The sequence below is a fragment of the Esox lucius genome, chromosome 3 (genome assembly GCF_011004845.1).
Source record: "Esox lucius isolate fEsoLuc1 chromosome 3, fEsoLuc1.pri, whole genome shotgun sequence".
In the NCBI taxonomy this organism is placed as follows: Eukaryota; Metazoa; Chordata; class Actinopteri; order Esociformes; family Esocidae; genus Esox; species Esox lucius.
Window position 1 is genome coordinate 12,016,944 of NC_047571.1, and position 19,541 is coordinate 12,036,484.

The following is a 19,541-nucleotide window of genomic DNA, read 5'->3' on the forward strand; positions in this document are numbered from 1 at the left end:
ACTCGTCACTCTGGGACCGACAGGCCAACGGGAGCAGGTCTTTACTGGGCAGGCTGGCTTAACTCTAATAACACTGTGTGTGGCTAACATGAACAGAAACATATTTCCACACCAATGTTGAGAGCTGGACAAGGTAAGATGGGATGGTTAGCTTTAATACAAAAATAGACAATGCAAGAACATTTGTTTTGGGGAAATAAAAACAATAAAACATACCACATTGGTAAAATATTAAAGAGAGACAGTTTGAAAATGAAACTCTACTCCCTCAGACAATTCAAGGATACCAACATGTATGGATCAGTATTCATTTGGAAGAAAGTTAGAGATCAGACTGGATACATAACATCAAAACGTAAAAACAACATTACATGGCAAACCTGTTTAACACTAAAACAACTGAGCTCTGAAAAGGACATCATGATTAACAGTGGGCCATTTCAAACTAGTGACCCGACTTAACCAGATTGCCAAAATATGCTGTTATGGTCTTCAACTTGTTATTGAGAAAATTCTGCTCAACTTCTACTCTCCCACCAGGCCCAGCAAGAGAAGCGATCTGGAACACAAGAACATTGTTCATTTCAGTCATAGACATGGACATTCAAAACACATCAGCACCTTGATAATACTGTCAATTCATTTAATTCATAAGTTGAATTAAAAACCTTATGTAATACGTATGTTTGTAGAGTACTGTGCAAAGGTCTTAGGCCATTTGAGACATTTATGTAAAGCTATTCACCTGGGTGTTGAGTGTTCATTTGCTTGCAAAATATATAATATTAGAATAAACACAAATAAACATGAAAAAACATTATACAAATGAACAATAATGTCTGTTGAGGTAAATCTTGTGAGATTGTTTCAAGACATTTGAGGACCCTGGGCAAGTTAGGGTTAGGGTTAAATAAAACACAGTAAAAGAAAAAAGAAGAGTCATGGCAAATCCTGCCAGAAGAATTTACCACAGGACTCCCTGAACACCATACCAATCCTGCAAAGCAAATTGCTTCAGTGCTTGGTTCTAAAGAGTGCCACTAAAAAAAGCATTTATTTAAAATAAATATGTTTTTGTTGTTTTAATGTTTCTTTATATTTACTACAATGTCATATACACGTATATTCCAACAAATTGAGTTTGTTACGGTTGTGTAGTACTTCTGCACAGCCTTGTACTTCTGCCAAAGCTATTCTTTACAGAATAGGTTGAAAGTGTCTTCCAAACAACATTTCTCTTTCTGCCTGCACTCCTCCGAGCAGTCACATGTAAAGTGACTATAACCCAGGTCTGACAGAAGTGGTTGGCCAAACAGCCCCACTCTGACCTACATAATGTATCCGTTACTTCAAAGCACCGCAATCACACCCTTCCACAGTTCAAGAGAAGGAAACAGACAATGCTCTAGAGAAGGGCGTGTCCTTGAGGATCAAAACACCTTTGGTTTTTAATCCCAATTCAGCCACCGATGCAGACCTATGAAATATGTCATTTACTGGATTTAATACACCAACAGATGGGCCTGGGCACCTTTCATTTATATCATTCCTTTAAAACTCAGTGTACCATTCATCTTCTTATAAGAGCTCCCAAAGTGGATTACACTTTGTACTAACATTAGTAGTAGATTTGCAGTGAGAGTTTTCAGATCTACTACTGAATAAGTAACTAGGTCAACGGGCGTTACCAAACAGGTGATGGTCTGCTTCGCTGGGACTGCTTACAACATACATGACGAGGGCTTCATGAAATATTAATGAGGTATGTGGCCTCTCCAGGCTCCAGGAGCCTGTGATCTGACAGTGGGAACGTACCGCCCCAGGCCACAGGATAGCGGAGAGCCATCTAAACGAGAGGCACGTACGGGTATTCCCAAAAACAGGCTCGGGAGAAAAGGCTCAGCAAGCAGGAAGACGTCCTGCATTACCATGTACCGCTTGGATCTATCAAATAGTGGGAAGCGGCTGTAACCAACACGATGACTCCAACTGCGTGATGGGAATAGGGCAGGTGGGGGAAGGGGGATGATTAGGATGCTGCTTCACTCTACTAGATTATGAGACTGATTCATCAGGCCATTTTGGAGTCCTGCATTCCTAGGATCTACGTTAAGTCTCATGTCCACTGAAACATTGACATCTACAAGAATGTCCTGGGAAGAAATTGTTGATAGGTAGAAATAGCACGCCTACACGACAGCAAATTGAAACGACTTGAAAGCAAAAACAACAAGCCACTTAGCATTTGTCCATAAAAATTATGAACCTACTTGATCCATGTCAGCGTTTCTTGGGAGGAAGTACACAATATTACTGGATATCATTTTGGACAACCTGAAAATTTCAAAAGTATTAACAGTTAAGGGATAACAAAAGTACACCTCAGCAGGCACTGAAACATTTCCAAGCACTAGAAACCCACAAAAGCCAACTCTTTTAAGTCCCGCCCCCCGTTAGCCAGCTGCCACCTCGCTCGGCCCCTCTGCCTCCCCCAGACTCTCCTCTTGGCCTGAGGGAAGTCGTCTGGCCTGTTGCCCGAATCTAATAGCTGCGCTGCAGCCTCGCCGAGGGGAATGAAAGGATATCCATCTGGAGCCATCATGGTCTCGATATCGAACACGTCTGCGCTGAGGTAGTCGGGGCCACCCCAGGGGGGGCTGAGGAAGACCACATCCGCCTGCAGACGCGGTGCCAGCCGCAGGAAGTCTCCCTGCACAAAGTCGATGCGCTCAGCCACGTTGTAGACGCGAGCGTTGTGCTGGGCCAGGGCCAGGCGCACCGGGTCGATGTCAATCGCCAGCACTGCATGGGCGGAGCAGGGCAGGATAACATATCGGCACGTTATGAACGGTGTCATCCTTGGCCAGTTCAGAAAGGCAAATGCTGTTACCGTACGGATGAGTTCAAATCAATGGTGCCTTGAGTCTTGGCTCAAACAGGATGCCTACATACCTCTCTTTCCAGTCAGGGCGAACTGGATTGCATTTCCTCCGACGCCACAGAAGGCGTCTATGATGAGTTCAGAGTGGAAACTCTCCTGGACTCTCAGTGCAATGTGCTCTGCTATCTTCTCTGGGGTGACAGAGAACCAGCCCTCTGTACAGACAAAACCAGGCGTAAAAGGATTTACAAAACTGAATAGAAAGATAGATTTCTCATTTAAAGTATTATTTGACTAAATTAAAGACATTTAATGAACATAACGCATTATAATGTAGAACTTTTTTTTGTTGCTGAGATAGAAACTCTGTGTAGAAATGATACCTAGATTGGAAATGTTTCTGATCCATGTTCAGCTTGCTAATGATCTCTAAAATAAAAGCCAGTGAGGTAGAAAAAAGATTATCCCTCTAGGTCAAAATAATGTTGACACCTCTGTTGTAGACACATGGCATAGCCACCAGATGGCAGGCAACTGTCAAAACTGTTTTATTCAAAAATTGCCTTGCATATTTAAGTCAATCTTTTGTGCAATTACGGAATTAATTAACATCTGCTTGTATTCCAAAAATGTCCTATTAAATTTATTGCACTTATTTCTTTATAGCCTCATCAAGTGCTGCTTCACCAAAATAAAAAAAATAAAAACATGAGGGAATGTGTTCCATCTCTGCTGGAACTGAAATACCATATCTAGGGTATTTTCCAACACTAAGTATAGACCTAACAATGAATAAACCATAGAAGTACATGGAAAGTCCTGACGTATACTGTGGATATCACACTTGGAAAGACTTGGGAAAGGCCAGGACGCTTCGTAGACCATGTCCTCTCATCTCCCCTCAGGGACCTACACCATCTGGCTTATTCTCTAGCAGCCATCTCTGTTTTCAGTTCTTCTACTTGTTTTCACAGCATCCACAGAGAATGAACACCTGCTAAGGCAAACACTGATGGGGGTGCACTCTACTATTCCTGTGCCTCACGTCTCCTTACACTCTTAAATCTTCCTCTCCATTCGGACTAAAACCAACCGGGAGAAAGGACAGCCTTCTCAATGCTAACTTTACCAGCAATCAAGGTAGGCTCCAAACAAAATATCCAGCTCATTAATTCAACTAATAATTGAGTTATTTAACAGTTGCTCCTGCCAGAGAGACTCAGAGTGGAGAGTGCATACATTTACATATTACTCAGTGTTTCCCCCATGGGAATCGAACCCACACAACCACTAGGTTCCAAGCACCAAACACAAAATGAGATACACAGGACCCTACTACTCCATTGTGAACTCAGTCAATGGGCAAATGTCAATGAACAACACATTCCGAAAATGATCTTGAAGTAAATCATGTCTATGGATTTTCCGAAGGACTAAAACCAAACAGAATGACTCAGAAGGCTAAACTATCACCCTTCACAAGCTGCTCTCTGTCAGGAACCAGGCACTGCTACCTGTGACGAAGCTGTATCAACCACATTCAGAGTCTTTCCCCTGTGTTTAATTAAGACAATGCTAGAGGAGATATGGTACATGGGCAGCACCACTGCTAAGGGCTGCTCTTTAACACAACAGAGTGCCTAGATGCAGCTATTAGCAGTAGATCGCTGGCCGTACATCACAAACCTCTGAGGCACCCCATTGCTAGTAGTTAAAGCTGGGGAAATGTGTCTTTTTTGTCATACCCATGGTATTTGGTTGGATATACCGAAGGGGTCAGCCAATCAGCATTCAGTTCTCACACTATTTGAATCGGACCGGGGTAGGTGTGAACCTGCAGAAGGCACCAGCCATGCGGCACTGTGTATCCAGACTCTCCCGTGTTGACATGAATAAGAGAGCAGTTATGAAGACTCTGATGTCGTTTTCAAACAGAATAGAAAATGCTCTGTGAAACATTTCTGATTTGAGCAAGGCGGAAACAGTAGGCTAAAAACATTATTACTCATGATACTGTAGAGAATAGGAAGAGCCAGGATTCAGGAAGGAAGAGATTGGCCCTATGATAACAGATAAGCTCTTTGCCAGAAATAGGTTGGAGAACCACTCAACGTTTAATGTCTAACATGCAAGCCAGAGACTAAATCAAAGGATCCATTGGAGGATGGCAGAAACTTTCATGACTGACTACTTTTATGACTGTATCTCAAGAGCACAAGGTTTCTCCTAGTTCCTCACCAGTATCTACTCATTCTGTTGGAAATCGACAACAAATCCTTGCTGCAGGAAACATCTTTGCCAGTTGTTGACCTCTAACCAGCGCGTCTTTGTTTAAACAGTGAAATGGTACTAGAATGACAGGAGTGGCTCGTAAGACAGGACTGAAGAGACGGAGTGGGGGGGTAAAGGACAGGAGACATCAGCATTACAAAAAAGTTGCTTCGCTGGGAGATGGGAAGGAAGCTTGCTGCTGTCATGTCATGTGACAAGGGAGGGAGAAGTGTGAAGTGTGCTTCACTGGCGTCAGCACTTACAGCCAGCCAAAGGAGAGGGCCCGGCCTGCTCCTGGGTGCATAAATTACCACATCCTCCAGCACCGCTCAAGCTAGCCCCTCTCTTCTCCCCGTCTCTGACAACAACATGTTAAGACTTCAAGAGAAGCAAAATGGGAGCTTCTACCTTGGACATAACAGCCACCCGTTTCTCATGCAGAGAGAAGGGCTTGACATTTGGTCACCTTGAGCAAGTCCTTTTCATTTCAGGATAAAGTGCATTCCTGAATCACATTTAACACTCCATGTCAGCTGCATGGATAGTGAAGGTTGAGGATCATAGCTGCTGTCAAACTAAAGCCTCTAGAATGATGCAGCACTCCCTGGGGCCAATTAATGTAATTTACTAACTAGTAGATCTCTAGGCAATTAGATTTTACCCAAGTTGAGTTGTGTCAGGTGTTTGAGATATTGAGTGGGTAAGACTCAAATCCCTGATCATGTGTGCCAAATGTTATCACTTGTGGTAAGACTGCTCAACTGACATTGCCTAGATCTCTAGGCAAGATCATTATTGGCCCAAATGTCAAAATCTTCAAAAATCAATCCAGCGATGTCAGAGATCTTGCAGATGCACACAATACAACGGGATCTACAGTCCCTTACCCAATTTTATCGTGCAACAAAATGAAGGTAAACTAGAACATTGACACGACTAACTAGTTTTGCTTGAACCTGCGTGAAGAAATAGCCTGGTGTTTATGTTCTATGAATCACCGTGGTCCAGTTTGATGCCCTCGTCGAACCTTGAGAAGAGGCGATAGCGCTGTGCCCAGTACTTAGCCAGGTCAGGGTCTGCTGCGATCTCAGCTGGCATCACTCCACATTTTCCTCTTTTCTTAGTCTTCTTCTTGTTCTTTTTCTTCCCAGCTTTCCCGAGACCCTCTGGAAATAGGAAGGGCAAAACGATTCAGTTGTACAACAATAACAATCATATAGGAATGACCCTAAAGTAGATTCTTCTTTTCAGAGTTGATTTTTGCTGGCAGTGAAGAGTACTTACCACTACCATGTTGTGTGGTCGTTCCACATAGCTATCTTAAGATGAATGGACCGGCTATAAGCTGCTCTGGATAACAGAGTCTGATAAATGACTAAAATTGTAAAATACATTATTTTTTGAAGAAGCCCTGGGTTAAAACCGGGGAGCTCACAAATCTGTGTGTAAACCATGCGTGCAATCATTTCTGAGAAAAAAGGAGTGATTTGTACGTACAGTGTCAAGTGAACTGCTTCTAAAGCGTAGTTAATGGTTGACTTTTTATTTGTTTCCATAGTAAATGTCATTGTTTTCTTATCAACACGTTTCTTAACAGGATAATACACTTCATGTAAATTAGACCATGTCAGTGAAGTAGTCATTCGTTAAATTATAGTGCACTGAGAAAATTCTTGTTACTTTAAGATATGACATTCTCAGTCTGGCATCTCACCCACGATGTTTTCATACACTTTCCACAAACTGTTGCTTAATAGGTTGTAGTCAAGAGGAGTTTATTTCCTTATTTGCCATTTATTGGTTTCTATAATGATTGGGAGGATTGACGGCACCCAGATCGACACGTAAGCACCATCCCAACACTAAGTGAACAGAATAGCTTTCCACACAGAGATGCTGCTGAATGTGAAGGCAGCAGGTGGAAGGCATGGCTCGTTCATTCTGCAGAAGCACAATAATGGCATTTCTATAGGCTACATGAGGGAGCTGTTGGGGATGGGAGGCCTACTGGTGACTGTTGAATCCTCATTTAAAGAACAGCTTATTTCCCAATGCTAAAGACACTTAATTTGTCCTCACTGTCTTTAGCAAGGTTTTATTACTAGTCAAGCGAGCAACAACAGAGCGAGGCGAAAACATAATTATGGCATGCATACGACATGACGCACTGAAGCACCTACATTATACTTTTAGGTCAAACACGGAACAAATCGATTGTAGGGTTGTGTCATTGTATTTCATGCCCAGAAGTCTGAAGGGACGATTTTGACCATATATGGCTAATTACGGACTTTTCGACACGAGAGTAACCATGCTCGTGTGTGAAAACTGAGTCTGGGGCCAAGTGGTATTTATCAATGGTGAATTCCTATCCGAGCGCGTAAAACGGTCGTAGGATTGTTTGATAAATCCCACTTCTAGTATGCAAACGCGCATACTTAACTCCGTTCCTAAGTACAAATGTAGGTCTGTTTCTACGCAATACTGATAAAGGAGGCCCCAGTCAGAAATCAGCCATTGAGGCAAAACTCACCCAAATTGTTATCGTCACCAGCTTCAGGAACTAGGCAGTCCGGTATCTCTAGGGAGTACACCTCCCTTCTGAACTGAATCGCCTCTTCCTCCTCCTCCTCCTCCTCAGTTCCGGTAAAGAGGTTCTGATGGGAAGGTGGACGTAGCGCCGCGGTAGCGTCTGACTCCACAGCTGTGTTTTCGTTCACCCCCCCAACCCGTTCCTCCAGCCGGTCCCCCGTTCCCTCAAGCCGTGGACAAGCGGGGCCGAACCTGTCCGTCTGCTCCCCGGGCTCAAGTGGCCGCTCGACGGAGGCGCCTGGCACGGCCGTGCGTGCCATGTCCCCTTTCTGAACCCTCTGCAAGAAACTCTGGACCTAAGGACGCACAGAACGGCACACGAGTGAGTCATCGAGTGCGAAACACAAGAATGACTAATGGAGGCTGGATGAACAGGGAAGCGTGACGACAATTGAACGCAGGGCCAAATGGTGCTAAAGTCTTCTCTGCTGTGCCTGCTGGACAAAAACGCAGTATTTACTGCAGACCGTAAACACTGCAAGTCTCACCCAAAAGATCAATTCAGTAAGCTCATACAGCGAGTTTAATGGAAAACCACCACATTCGGCTGGTTTAAGTCCTCCCATTGTGTGACATTACCTTAGGTCTCAGCTCGGCAGTAAAACAGATATCTACTTCAATGGCGGGAACTACAATTGTCTGTTAGGTTGAGTAAGTCATTAAGTTTCCCTTCAATTGAAGTGCAGTCAGTGCAGACTGAAGTACTTATGAGCAAGTTTCAACTCCTTTAGAATAACACAATCCTACACAGTCCAGAAACAGGGAACGCCAGCGTTTCCTGGCCTCTATATTGTGGTGCTTCTAAATCTTTGTGAATTCCGAGCCACCTGAACACCACCTGAACACAATTCCCTCAAGGTCATCCAGCGATGGGCACTTTCTACATCAGCTGATCGAAGGTAGTCTAACCAATCAGATGTGACTGATGCAAATGAGTGCACGATGCCTGATCTTTAAACAGTGCCGGCCCAGCTTCCCTCGGACCGGTGCGGCGTGGCGGCTCAATGTAAATGGATTCAGTTGGCTGCAAACAGCAGCTGCATGCATAAAGAGATGTGGGACGTCAGTGGAGGCCAGGTCTGACAGGACGGGCTCCTGTGAAGTCTTGGCTGCTCTCCCGTTCTCTTCCGCCACAGGAGAGCGATCGCCGGGGCAGAGGCGGAGTTTGACATGATGGCACGGAGTACGGACTTCTATCCCTCAGAGTAATCCGTCTTCAACGCACAGACCTGCCCGGGCTAATTGAGTAATGGGCGGTACTAAAATCCGGGAGCCTCTGTTTCGCTTTGCCATCCGGACGGATTGCCTTCGTGGGAAAAAGAAGCAGTAAAATGTTGGGACTTACTTTGTGAAGGGTCTTGCTAATCTTGGGCTCTGCTCCATCGTCCTCCTCGGTGAAGAAGGTGTGCTTGTTGATGTGACAAGCTGCTCTCCCACTTCCGCGCTTCATCGTATTCCGCCCAGCCTTCCCAGCATGCCGGTCACCGGGGAGGGGCTTAAACTTTAGCACACTCTCAAACCTAATCCATCACAACAAAACAAAAGATTGACATTTAATGAAGAGGACCGTCTAACCAAACAGTACATACAGAATAACTTGGTCCGAAACAGGCAACGTCAGTCCCTATTCAGCGCCCTACTGTTGTCCAGAAGGGCACTAGATAGGGCTCTTGGTTCCATTTGGGACACCTCCGTGGCCTGATGTAGTGATGCAGACTTACATGGGGTCATGGCTGCGCTTTAAGCCCAGTTTATCCCAGGCTTCGTCGGCCGACATCTGAGGGTTCTCCTCCAAATCCAGTTCATGACTGTGTCGATCAATAGATCAGTACACCATAGATCAATGGACAGCATTAGCCTTACAAACCATCACAATGATTGAACAAAGTCAGTGCAACAGCCGCAGCAGAAAATGGTAAGGAAAAACAAAATCAACAAAGGAAATTGAAGAGTTTTGCAAATGATTGTTGTAGAAATCCCAGGGAAGCTATATAATTTCCTAAGTTTGTTTGAAATAACTTGATGTGAAAAGGTTTACATCTATGATCTACAGAATCCATACTCTTTATCCCAGATTCTCCAAAATCTATGACACGGGCATCTCCTCGGATCAAACGGGAATATAAAAGACGGATAATAAGCGTGTTCATTCACGCTTTCCCCTTGCTGTCACTTTTACATTCACGGCATCATAGCCAAGAATTTGTAAAGGTATGTCGATCCCTGTCAGGAGGCAGGCTACGGAAGACACATGAACAGAATAACATCTAACACCAACAGAAAGGTTTAGCATCACTATGCAAGCAGAAGGAACTAAGCACAGCAACCTAAAACAGTTCAAAGTGTTTGCTAAATGCTTACATTTGAGTGATTTAGTAGATGGTCTTATTCAAAGCTCTTACTCAAAGTGCCTCGCTCAAGGCCACAAAACTGCCTTTTTACATGCCGGGGGATTAGAAACAGCAATGCAATGTAAATGTAACCACTCATCTTACCTTCGCTTAACTTTAAGGACTCTTCTATCAGGGTCATCGCCATCATCGTCACTATTAGATGCTCTACGCTCACCTAATCCCTTGGTGTTTTTCTGGGGACACCCAATCTGTGTGGAACCTGAAGGGGGAAAGATGACATCCGTTCTTCCCTTCAACAAAGGATTCAACATGGATGATTTCTGAACAGTAGGACACAACAGGGAAAACAGCATTGTTGACACCCCCTGGCATGTGCTGTAAAACAACTGCGCCAAGACAAAACAGAGAAACCATGCATTATGAATGAGGTCAGCTTTGAGTTGGGCTGGGAATGGGAAAGTCCCATTTTTCATGAGCATCCGTCCGACCCTACAGAGCCACAGAGAGTAGACTGCCGTTGAGCCCGGCAATGGGCCTCCGCTCTCTGACAGGAACCATTAAAAATGCAAAGGTTGGTGTCACATGGTCCTTCCATTCAAAGGAACGCATCCTTTGATAGTATAATGTATATATTATTCAAGACAGGATCAAAACCATGGTTCAGGAAATAGCTGTGAATTATAATAACTGCAATAGGTTTGAAAAATATAGGTTTTCAGATTATTGGGCAGCCTGATAGACAAATGGTATTAGGTGCTATAAAGAATCCTTTTAGAGTGGTGGTTTTGCTTTGCAGTCCAAATCGCTGCCCCCAGGAAACATACATTGTTTTCACCAGCATGGGTTCAAATCCTAATATAATTGTAACATACCCTCTCCTCCAACCTATTCCCCGACACGTGGCCTCGCAGTTAAAAGCATTGGACCAGGAGATGAAAGGCTGCTAGAACTCATCCCGGAGGTGACCATTTGACAAAAAATATGTTGTCTTTAACGTAATTGCGCAATGTGTAAGGTTAAAAGAGAAGTACAATCTTGGCTAAATCTTGATTGCAACTGATAACAAAAATAATGTAATCCTTTATCCTCAAATCCTTAACTGATATACAAATATAAAACCCAGAAAAAAGGAAATATGAACACTAATTTGAGCTCTAGAATGCTTTGGCCATCAAATCAATAGAAGTGAATTTGCCTAAAATCTACTGGATACAAGTGGGAGGTGGACGGGGCGTGGTCACCTGTTGATTCAGTGCACTTGGTGTTTGAGGAGGAAGCTCTTTTGCGATTACCGCCATCGCAAGGTTCAGGGTCATTTCCGTAGACATGGCCCGGTTGCTGCCCATTCAAATCACGCGAACCAGCTCCGCCTGACAGGAGGCTGATCTGCCCGAGCAGGTCGACCACGTCACTGGTGCACGCCTCCGACTCCCGCGCTTCAAGACAGGGAGACTGCAGCAGGTCCCCTCCCTCCGTTTCACCGGCATGCCCAGACTCACCCGTTTCAAAGGACGCACTACTGGTGCATTCTGCGGTCCAGCCTTGGGCTGACCAGTAACTGAACTGCTCCCAGTAATAGAGGTAGGTGTCCCTGGAGTGTTGCTCCCATGCCTTCCTAGTGTCTGGGCAGTCCCACGGTGGCTCGACTGGGTGGCTGGAGGACTGAGGATGCTTCTCCAACCAGCCCTGCCACAACAGGCCCTCTCCCTGCTGGCTCCAGTAGCCTTCCCAACCGTCCTGGCTCTGCGGGGGCGGAGGTTCTGCTGTACCCTCCGGCCCCTCACTGAGATCCAAACAATCGAATGCTGGCACGGTGCTTTCAACGCAAGGATCATCATTTTTTGCCTGGAATGATTGTGGATGGTCTTCATCTAGGATCTCAGGGGCAGCTTCCCAGTGGTTGGCCTTGTTCCTCCTTAACCTTTTCCCCTTGGAATGACACACGGAAACACTGGGTGAGCTTTGAAGCAACAGGACTTATGTTTCTTTAAGGTGTACCCTTACGTTGAAGGACAGACATATAAGCAATGTTTTTGTCTCAGTACTTACAACTCTCCTCTGTGCAGAGGAGCTTATGAACTCCACAGGCAGTCCCATGCTGACCATAAGCTGGGCTTCTTCATTAATCGGTCCATCCTCCTCCGACTCTTCATCCTCTGCCTGTTCAATGGCTGCCTCTGACAATGGAACAATAGGTAGAGTTAAAGGCACACCTTTAGGTAGTTCAAGTATGTGAAAAAGTATGCAGAGTATGCAATGTCAATTATTGGGATTCGGTTATGTACAAACATAAGAATGTACGTAATGGAAGCCTGTAATACCTTGAAACCCACTTTCTGTTAGGTCAGAGATGGCTTTACGGTCCGACCTGTACAACTCACGATCCCTAGTTGCACACGGGTAGAAAAAGAGGACAGTCACACAAGTAAAAAAAGTGTAACACAGTTGACATTGTGTGTTGTAGTTGAAGCTAGCTAACTTAGCTAGCTAGGTAGCTCACTTACTGCACGAAAGCTCTCGAACACAAGCAGTGTATCCTTCCATCATCTCCAGTCAAGTACCTTTGACTAAAAATAATGTCGGCAACCACATTCCATTTTCCATAATCAATCATCATGTTGTTTACACTTGTTAACTAGCTAAAGTTAGCTAGTTAAAAAATGTAAACAAGAAATGCTCTTCCACTGCTCAGTTCATCCAGACACACGTTTTGTCTCCGATGTGGGTCGTTTCTGGTTGTGTTACATGAATAAGGAACCGGGTGAACCAGGAAAAAAATAAATCAGGCATCTTACCCTCTCGACAAACAAACGTTAAGGATCAAACCAGGGATGAAAATGTATGTAGATAATTATCATAGTAAAATATTATAAAGTTATATACGTAATATTCGTCGCTTTAAATGTATTATGCAGTAGCTTTTCCTAGCTTTTTGCTCGTGTAAATGCTAGTTAAGGTCATTTCATTCAATTACCTCTCAAGCGCACTAGCTAGCTAGCTAACCTGCAATTACGGTAGATGCGTAAATTAGCTTTGGCTTGCTACTCCAGGGAATTTCGGATCCTTGAAAATGAACCGCTTGTTCAGTATTAGATGCATTTGAAACCGTTAGCATGGAGCGTAGTAGTGAGTAGTGTCACACAGAGCTGTCAGACTTTAGCTAACAACACTTGGCAGACTCGGTAACGTCACAACTGGAGCTCTAATGGTGTACAATACAGTAGAGGCTTTAACAGGCTAGTTGGATCTGTCAACATTGTGTGAATGGCTTACTTTTTAATGTTTCAGGTTTTTCATATGAGCCTGGTATGATCTCTCCTCAGTACTATTTACACTGGAAGAAAAAAGGTTTGTGAAAAATGTTATGCTTTTTAATTAAGTGATGTTGTCAATACTAGATACTGTGTATACAGCAATGAATGGCAATTTTCTATCGACAACCATTTTCAATTTAAAAATATGTTTGCCCTGTGAATCTGAATTCAGCATGGGGATTCCTGTACCTTCACAGAACAAATGTTGATATGTATTGGACCGCATTGAAAATAATGTGTTCTATTCTATACTCCAGGTCTGTCCATTGGCAGATGGTATGGTCATTCCACTTGGCTTCCCTTGAAAGAGGCTAACTGTGTGGCAGTATGTCAAATGGGAACCAGTCCTGCCTATTTGGTGATGGAGCATATTTTGTGGTCTGCATCTTTCATGCATTTGAAGAATGGTCGGGAATAGGACCTGTGGAAGTTTATCTGAGCTATCTGGAGTACCTGGCCTGGGTTTTTACCCCTCTGGTTGTCGTCTTTATCTTACCCTTCCTCATTGTGATCCTCCTGTACCTCTCCATCCTCTTCCTCCATGTGTACAAGCACAAGAACCAGCTCAGGGAGGCCTACTCCAACAACCTGTGGGATGGTGCTAGAAAAACGCTGGCAACTTTGTGGGATGGCCATGGGTTCATATGGCATGGTATTTGTATATACATTTATTTATCTACATACACTACAATAACAACATTTGGGGTCACTTAGAAATGTCCTTGTTTTTGAAAGAAAAGCACATTGACCATTAAAATAACATTAAATTGATCAGAAATACAGTGTAGACATTGTTAATATCGTAAATGACAATTGTTACTGGAAACAGCAGATTTTCAATGAAATATCTACAGAGGCCCATTATCAGCTTCCAACCCTCCTGTGTTCTGTGGCACGTTGTTTGCTAACCCAAGTTCATCATTTTAAAAGGCTAATTGATCATTAGAAACCCCTTTTGCAATTATGTTAGCACAGCTGAAAACTGTTCTTCTGATTAAAAAAGTTATAAAACTGGCCTTTAGTCTAGTTGAGTATCTGGAGCATCAGCAATTGTGGGTTCGATCACAGGCTCAAAATGGCCAGAAACAAATAACACCTGAAATCTATCAGTCCATTCTTGTTCTGAGAAATTAAGACAATTCCATGCAAGAAATTGCCAAGAAACTGAAGATCTTCTACAATGGTACATAGTACTCCCTTCACAGAACAGCACAAACTGTCTCTAACCAGAAGAGAAAGAGGATTGGGAGGCAGCTTCATTAAATAGTACCCAGAAAAAACCAGACTCATTGCCAACAGTGAAGAGGTGAGTTTGGGATGATGTCCTTCTAGACAGAGTTCTTCCTCTGCCCAGGGTCTGTGTGCTTTTGCCCATCTTCATCTTTTGTTTTTATTGGCCAGTCTGAGATATGGCTTTTTCTTTGCAACACTGCCTAGAAGGCCAGCGTCCTGGAGTCGCCTCTTCACTGTCCCACTCCTCTTTCTGTTCTGGTTAGATCCAGTTTGCGCTGTTCTGTTGAGGGAGTACTACACAACGTTGTATGAGATTTTCAGTTTCTTGGGAATTTCCCGCATGGTTTAGTCTTCATTTCTCAGAACAAGAATAGACTGACAGATTTCAGAAGAAAGTTATTTATTTCTGGACGTTTTGAACCTGTAATCGAACCCGCAAACGCTAATGCTGATTATACTGAATAAGTCTACAGAAGGCCAGTTTCATTGCTTCTTTAATCAGCACAACAGATTTCAGCTGTGCTAACATAATTGTGAAAGGGTTTTCTAATGATCAATTAGCTTTTTAAAATGATTTACTTGGATTAGCAACACAACGTGCCGTTGGAACACAGGAGTGATGGTTGCTGATAATGTGTCTCTGTATGCCTATGTAGATATTCCATAGAAAATCAGCCATTTCGAGCTTGAGTAGTCATTTACAGCATTACCAGTCTACTCTGTATTTCTGATCAATTTTATGTTTTAATGGAAAAAGACGTGCTTTTCTTTCTAAATAATTGAAACTTTTAAGTGACCCCAAAATTTTTGTAAATGCTCTGTACCAAGTCACATTTTTCTCACAGGCTTTGTCAAGTTCCGCCCTGTAGTATTACACACATCGTACGTGTCATATACGTTAATATAGAGGGGTCGTATGTAGTCCCTGTCCTGATTTTATTGTGGAGGACAATGACTATTGCCAATGTAAATGTAAATCTGTGATTATTTTTTTTTTTTTACAGGATATGAAATCCATGGTATGGAGAAGATTCCCAATAAAGGTGCAGCTCTTATAGTGTACTATCACGGGGCTATCCCAATCGACTATTATTACTTCCTGGCAAATGTCATCATTCAGAAGGGACGGATTGTCCACTCCGTCGCTGATCACTTTCTGTTCAAAGTTCCAGGTAAGAACTTCAAATAGTACAACTTCAAAAAGTACAAGTTTTATTTAGTGCCCTCTGTACGCAGCTGGACAGTATAATGTCTATACTTGTAGCCTCAAGCTGACTAATACTGGCATTCATTCAAACTTTATGTAGAATATTCTTCCAATGCCCACGCACTTCTGATTTTGAAAAGCAAAAGCATATCGTTGAGGTCAGTCTTTGAAGTAGTTTTAGGTTTTTATAGAAGTCAGAAGCCAGTCTGAGTTAATTTGTCCACTGGAAATAGAATTGACCCGCTTATCCTTTTCTACACAAGACGCTAAAGGCATGGGATTGTATTGTTCTCTGCAGGGTTCAAGCTGCTGTTGGAGGTGTTCAGTGTGATCCATGGACCACAGGAGGAGTGTGTGAAGGCACTGAAGAGTGGCCACCTCCTGGGCATCTCACCTGGAGGCGTGAGGGAGGCCCTTCTCAGTGATGAGACCTATCCGCTGTTGTGGGGAAAGAGAAAGGGTTTCGCACAAGTGGCTATTGATTCTAAAGTGGTACGTATTGTTCTTTGTTTTTGGGTGTACCCCAAATGAGGCCCTGTTCCTCAAATAGTGCACAGTTCTGAACAAACCCCTATGGGTGCTGGGGCCATATATACAGAAAAGGGTCCAATTTGGGCACAGACAGTCAAAAAAATCAATCAATACTTTCTAACAAGAACCTAACTTTATTCAGAATCCTCTTGAATATTGAATATTTTCTTTAAATTTTTCAGCCAATAATTCCAATGTTTACTAAAAACGTCAGGGAAGGATTCCGATCTCTTGGAAATTTAAGTAAGATTACTATTAATTTTATTAATCTGTATTATTTCTGCTTTATTGTAGTGAATACATTAACATGGACATTGGACATTTCTCAGGGTTTTTCAGATGGTCCTATGAGAAGTTCCGTGTACCAATGGCCCCTGTCTATGGGGGTTTTCCTGTGAAATTTCGTACTTACCTTGGAGACCCGATCCCATACGATCCTAACATTAGTGCAGCTGAATTAGCGGAAAAGGTAAGCAAGTGTGCAAATGTGATACATATTTTGCTGTTACAGGGTTAGTTGGGGAAGGTATTATGAGAGAGAATATCCCTTAACATTTATTTCTGATTGCAGACCAAGCAAGCTGTTCAAGCACTCATTGATAGACACCAAATAATTCCTGGGAATGTCCTAAGAGCATTACTGGAGCGATTTCACTGCAGACATAAAGAAAAATAGCTTTTTTGTATATCTTTAATGAATAATATTGTCTGTTACATGAAGGAGTACGTTTTAATTCAAATTGTTACCTACCAATATCATCATCATCTTGGGATCAATTGAATGGTTAATGGATAACTGGTATCTGATATTTATCTTAACTGGTATTCATGTTTCTTGTATTGAGCGTTTTGCACTAAACAATTGGTACTGCAGGTAAACTGTGAAGGTGTAATACATTGTACAATTATAATTATAGTTGGTTATTTTCAAATGTGGTTATTGAAGAAACTGTATTTCATTCTTTTCTATTTCTGCATGTTTGTGTACAGTATAGTTTCAGGACACTATTGATTTGCACAACATTTTCAATGTACTACTGCCAACCATTTCAGTTTAAGAGGCCTTTCCATTCCTAAACAACTGCAAATAATGGAACAATATAGCACTAGCTATACAGGGAGCAATACAGGGAAGGCAACTGGGCAGTTTTATAGTCTTTTAACTGTTTAAAATGTTAGCCTTTAGATTTGAATAAATATTTTAAAGGGGTTTTATGTATGATTTTAACTGTCCTACTAACATACGATTCTCCCCGTAACCCCTTCTCCTACGTCCTTTCATACATAAACACATGTATATACATAGATTGATAGATATAAATATATCAAGTGAATGGGTGTGTCCAAAGTTTTTACTGGTAATGTGTGTGTGTATATACATATGTGTATATAAGATAGATACAGGGACTAACCATGATGTCGATATTATAGTTGAAATCATAAACCATAGAAGCAGAATTCCAAACAGCTTCTGTTTTCAAATGGTGAAGATGCATCCTCTCTTCCAGAAGCGTGGCTAAGACATGTCATCTTCTCCAGCACATTCATGAACAAATGTGAGCGTCAAGAGACAAGCAAAATACCTCTGTAACCTTTCTGGTTGCTATTAATTCTACACAGACAAGTAGTTCTGAATAGTGTAGGGTCTCATTCTGCAATTATAATTCACAGACTTGTCCCAAAGTCAATCCAGCTTTGTCTTGGTTGTGTACTTTGGGTCGTTATTGTCCTTGAAAAGATAAATCTTCACCTCAGTCTGATAACCTCACCCAGAGGGTACAGGACTTCTTCAAGGAAATCTCTGTATTGTGATTTATTAATTCTTCCTTCAATCCTGACCAGTCCCTCAGTCCCTGTCGCTGAGAAGGATCCCCATAGCAGGATTCTCCCACCAGTGGGACTGAAGTGCTGAAGAGTTTGTTCTTCTGGCAGGTTCCAACATCTCTGCAGAGAAACTCTGAAGCACTGATAGAGTGGCCATGGGTTCTTGGTCTCCTCCCTGACCAAGTTCCTTCTTGCCTGATTACTTTGTTAGGCCGGATGACTGGCTCTAGGAAGAGTCTTGGTGCTTCCAGACCTTTTCCGTTTCACAATGATTGAGCTTTCTGTGCTTCAGGGAACTTAAAAATCTTTAGCAATTTTGTATAACCTTCCCCAGATCTATGCCTTCACACAATTCAACCTCAGAGGTCTACATAGAGTCAAGACTTGGTTTTTACTCTGATGCAGTGTGACGTGTGAGACCTTATATAGACAGGTGTGTGCCTTTCCAAATCATGTCCAATCAAGCCACAGATCAAAGTTCTAGAGACAGGATGGAGACGGGATGCATCTGAGCTCAATTTGGAGTTTCATGGCTAAGAGTCCGAATATATATGTGCATGAAGTATCAGTTTTTCGTTTTCTGTGAACTGGCTCACATTTATAACTTGTTTTTTCTTTGTCTTTATTGGTTAGTATGTGGATTGATGGCAACATTTTTTATATTTAATCAGATTGGAAATTAAGTCTATAACAAAAAAATTTTTAATTGTGTAAATACTTTCCAAAGGCACTGTATATACTGTAGCCTAGACACTTTTTAAATCAACCAAGGCCCATTATCAAACAGTGATTAAGAATGAAAATTATGTGTAATGTTGCAATAAATATATTTTATTAATTATGTGTCTTGTAATTCATTCCGGTAAAAAATATTTTAAGATTGCTACAATGCCAATATGTATGTCATATTTTGGTAAACCTTAGTGAGCATTCTATCATTGCCAGTGTCCGCAGCAGAACCTGAGTTAAATGCCCTCTCCTTGTTATTGTCAGTTTCTACTTCTTACTTGAAATGGCCTCTAAACACTGGCATAGAATTGGCCTTATCCTCTCTGCTGAGGACGCCTTGTCCTATTGTAGGAACACTTTCCTCACTGTAGTTAATAAACATGCTCCGCTTAGGAAATTACATTAAAAAACATTGCTACAGCCCCTGGTTCTCTAATGAATTGGCTATGCTGATCCAACACAAGCACAGACTCTGGTGTATAGCTATAGCCTCAAAAAAGCCCTCTGACTGGCAACTGTTTAAGCAAAATAGGAATCATTGCACCCAGTCAATTCGGAAAGCTAAGGCAGGTTTTTACAAAGAGAAAAAATAATTATTTGGCCTG

General features: G+C 42.5%; 2 protein-coding genes across 6 annotated transcripts; one reads left to right on the top strand and one right to left on the bottom strand.

Annotated features, from left to right (window-relative positions):
* Positions 1-134: 134 nt before the first annotated feature.
* Positions 135-12,837, bottom strand: tgs1 (trimethylguanosine synthase 1). The gene is made up of 13 exons (XM_010891370.3): positions 12,603-12,837; positions 12,420-12,484; positions 12,148-12,275; positions 11,340-12,027; positions 10,240-10,357; positions 9,466-9,552; positions 9,090-9,264; positions 7,686-8,040; positions 6,151-6,318; positions 2,953-3,096; positions 2,586-2,802; positions 2,271-2,349; positions 135-559 (listed from the first exon to the last, which is right to left on the bottom strand). The coding sequence occupies exons 1-13, from the start codon at positions 12,713-12,715 to the stop codon at positions 446-448; spliced, it is 2,451 nt and encodes an 816-aa protein (XP_010889672.2). The 5' UTR covers positions 12,716-12,837; the 3' UTR covers positions 135-445.
* An 8-nt stretch (positions 12,838-12,845) lies between these two features.
* On the top strand, positions 12,846-17,740 carry tmem68 (transmembrane protein 68). Of its 5 annotated transcripts, XM_010891367.4 has the most exons (8): positions 12,846-12,937; positions 13,387-13,446; positions 13,670-14,064; positions 15,650-15,817; positions 16,151-16,344; positions 16,566-16,626; positions 16,713-16,852; positions 16,955-17,740. In XM_010891367.4, the coding sequence occupies exons 3-8, from the start codon at positions 13,740-13,742 to the stop codon at positions 17,057-17,059; spliced, it is 993 nt and encodes a 330-aa protein (XP_010889669.1). In that variant the 5' UTR covers positions 12,846-12,937; positions 13,387-13,446; positions 13,670-13,739; the 3' UTR covers positions 17,060-17,740. The 5 variants fall into 5 exon arrangements, with proteins under 5 accessions (XP_010889669.1, XP_010889670.1, XP_019901034.1 ...); XM_010891368.3 differs by lacking the exons at positions 12,846-12,937; positions 13,387-13,446; positions 13,670-14,064 and adding an exon at positions 14,577-14,595; XM_020045475.2 differs by lacking the exons at positions 12,846-12,937; positions 13,387-13,446; positions 13,670-14,064 and adding an exon at positions 14,621-14,718.
* Positions 17,741-19,541: the final 1,801 nt, after the last annotated feature.

Excerpts from the sequence above, each read along its gene's own strand:
- tgs1 (XM_010891370.3), bottom strand. The coding sequence starts at position 12,715 with ATGATGATTGATTATGGAAAATGGAATGTGGTTGCCGACATTATTTTT. Across the intron at positions 10,358-11,339 it reads CAAGTGCACTGAATCAACAG|GTTCCACACAGATTGGGTGT; the intron begins GTGACCACGCCC and ends TTCCCCCTTCAG. Across the intron at positions 9,265-9,465 it reads AAGCGCAGCCATGACCCCAT|GTTTGAGAGTGTGCTAAAGT; the intron begins GTAAGTCTGCAT and ends GTGATGGATTAG.
- tmem68 (XM_010891367.4), top strand. The coding sequence starts at position 13,740 with ATGTCAAATGGGAACCAGTCCTGCCTATTTGGTGATGGAGCATATTTT. Across the intron at positions 15,818-16,150 it reads CTTTCTGTTCAAAGTTCCAG|GGTTCAAGCTGCTGTTGGAG; the intron begins GTAAGAACTTCA and ends TGTTCTCTGCAG. Across the intron at positions 16,627-16,712 it reads CCGATCTCTTGGAAATTTAA|GGTTTTTCAGATGGTCCTAT; the intron begins GTAAGATTACTA and ends GACATTTCTCAG.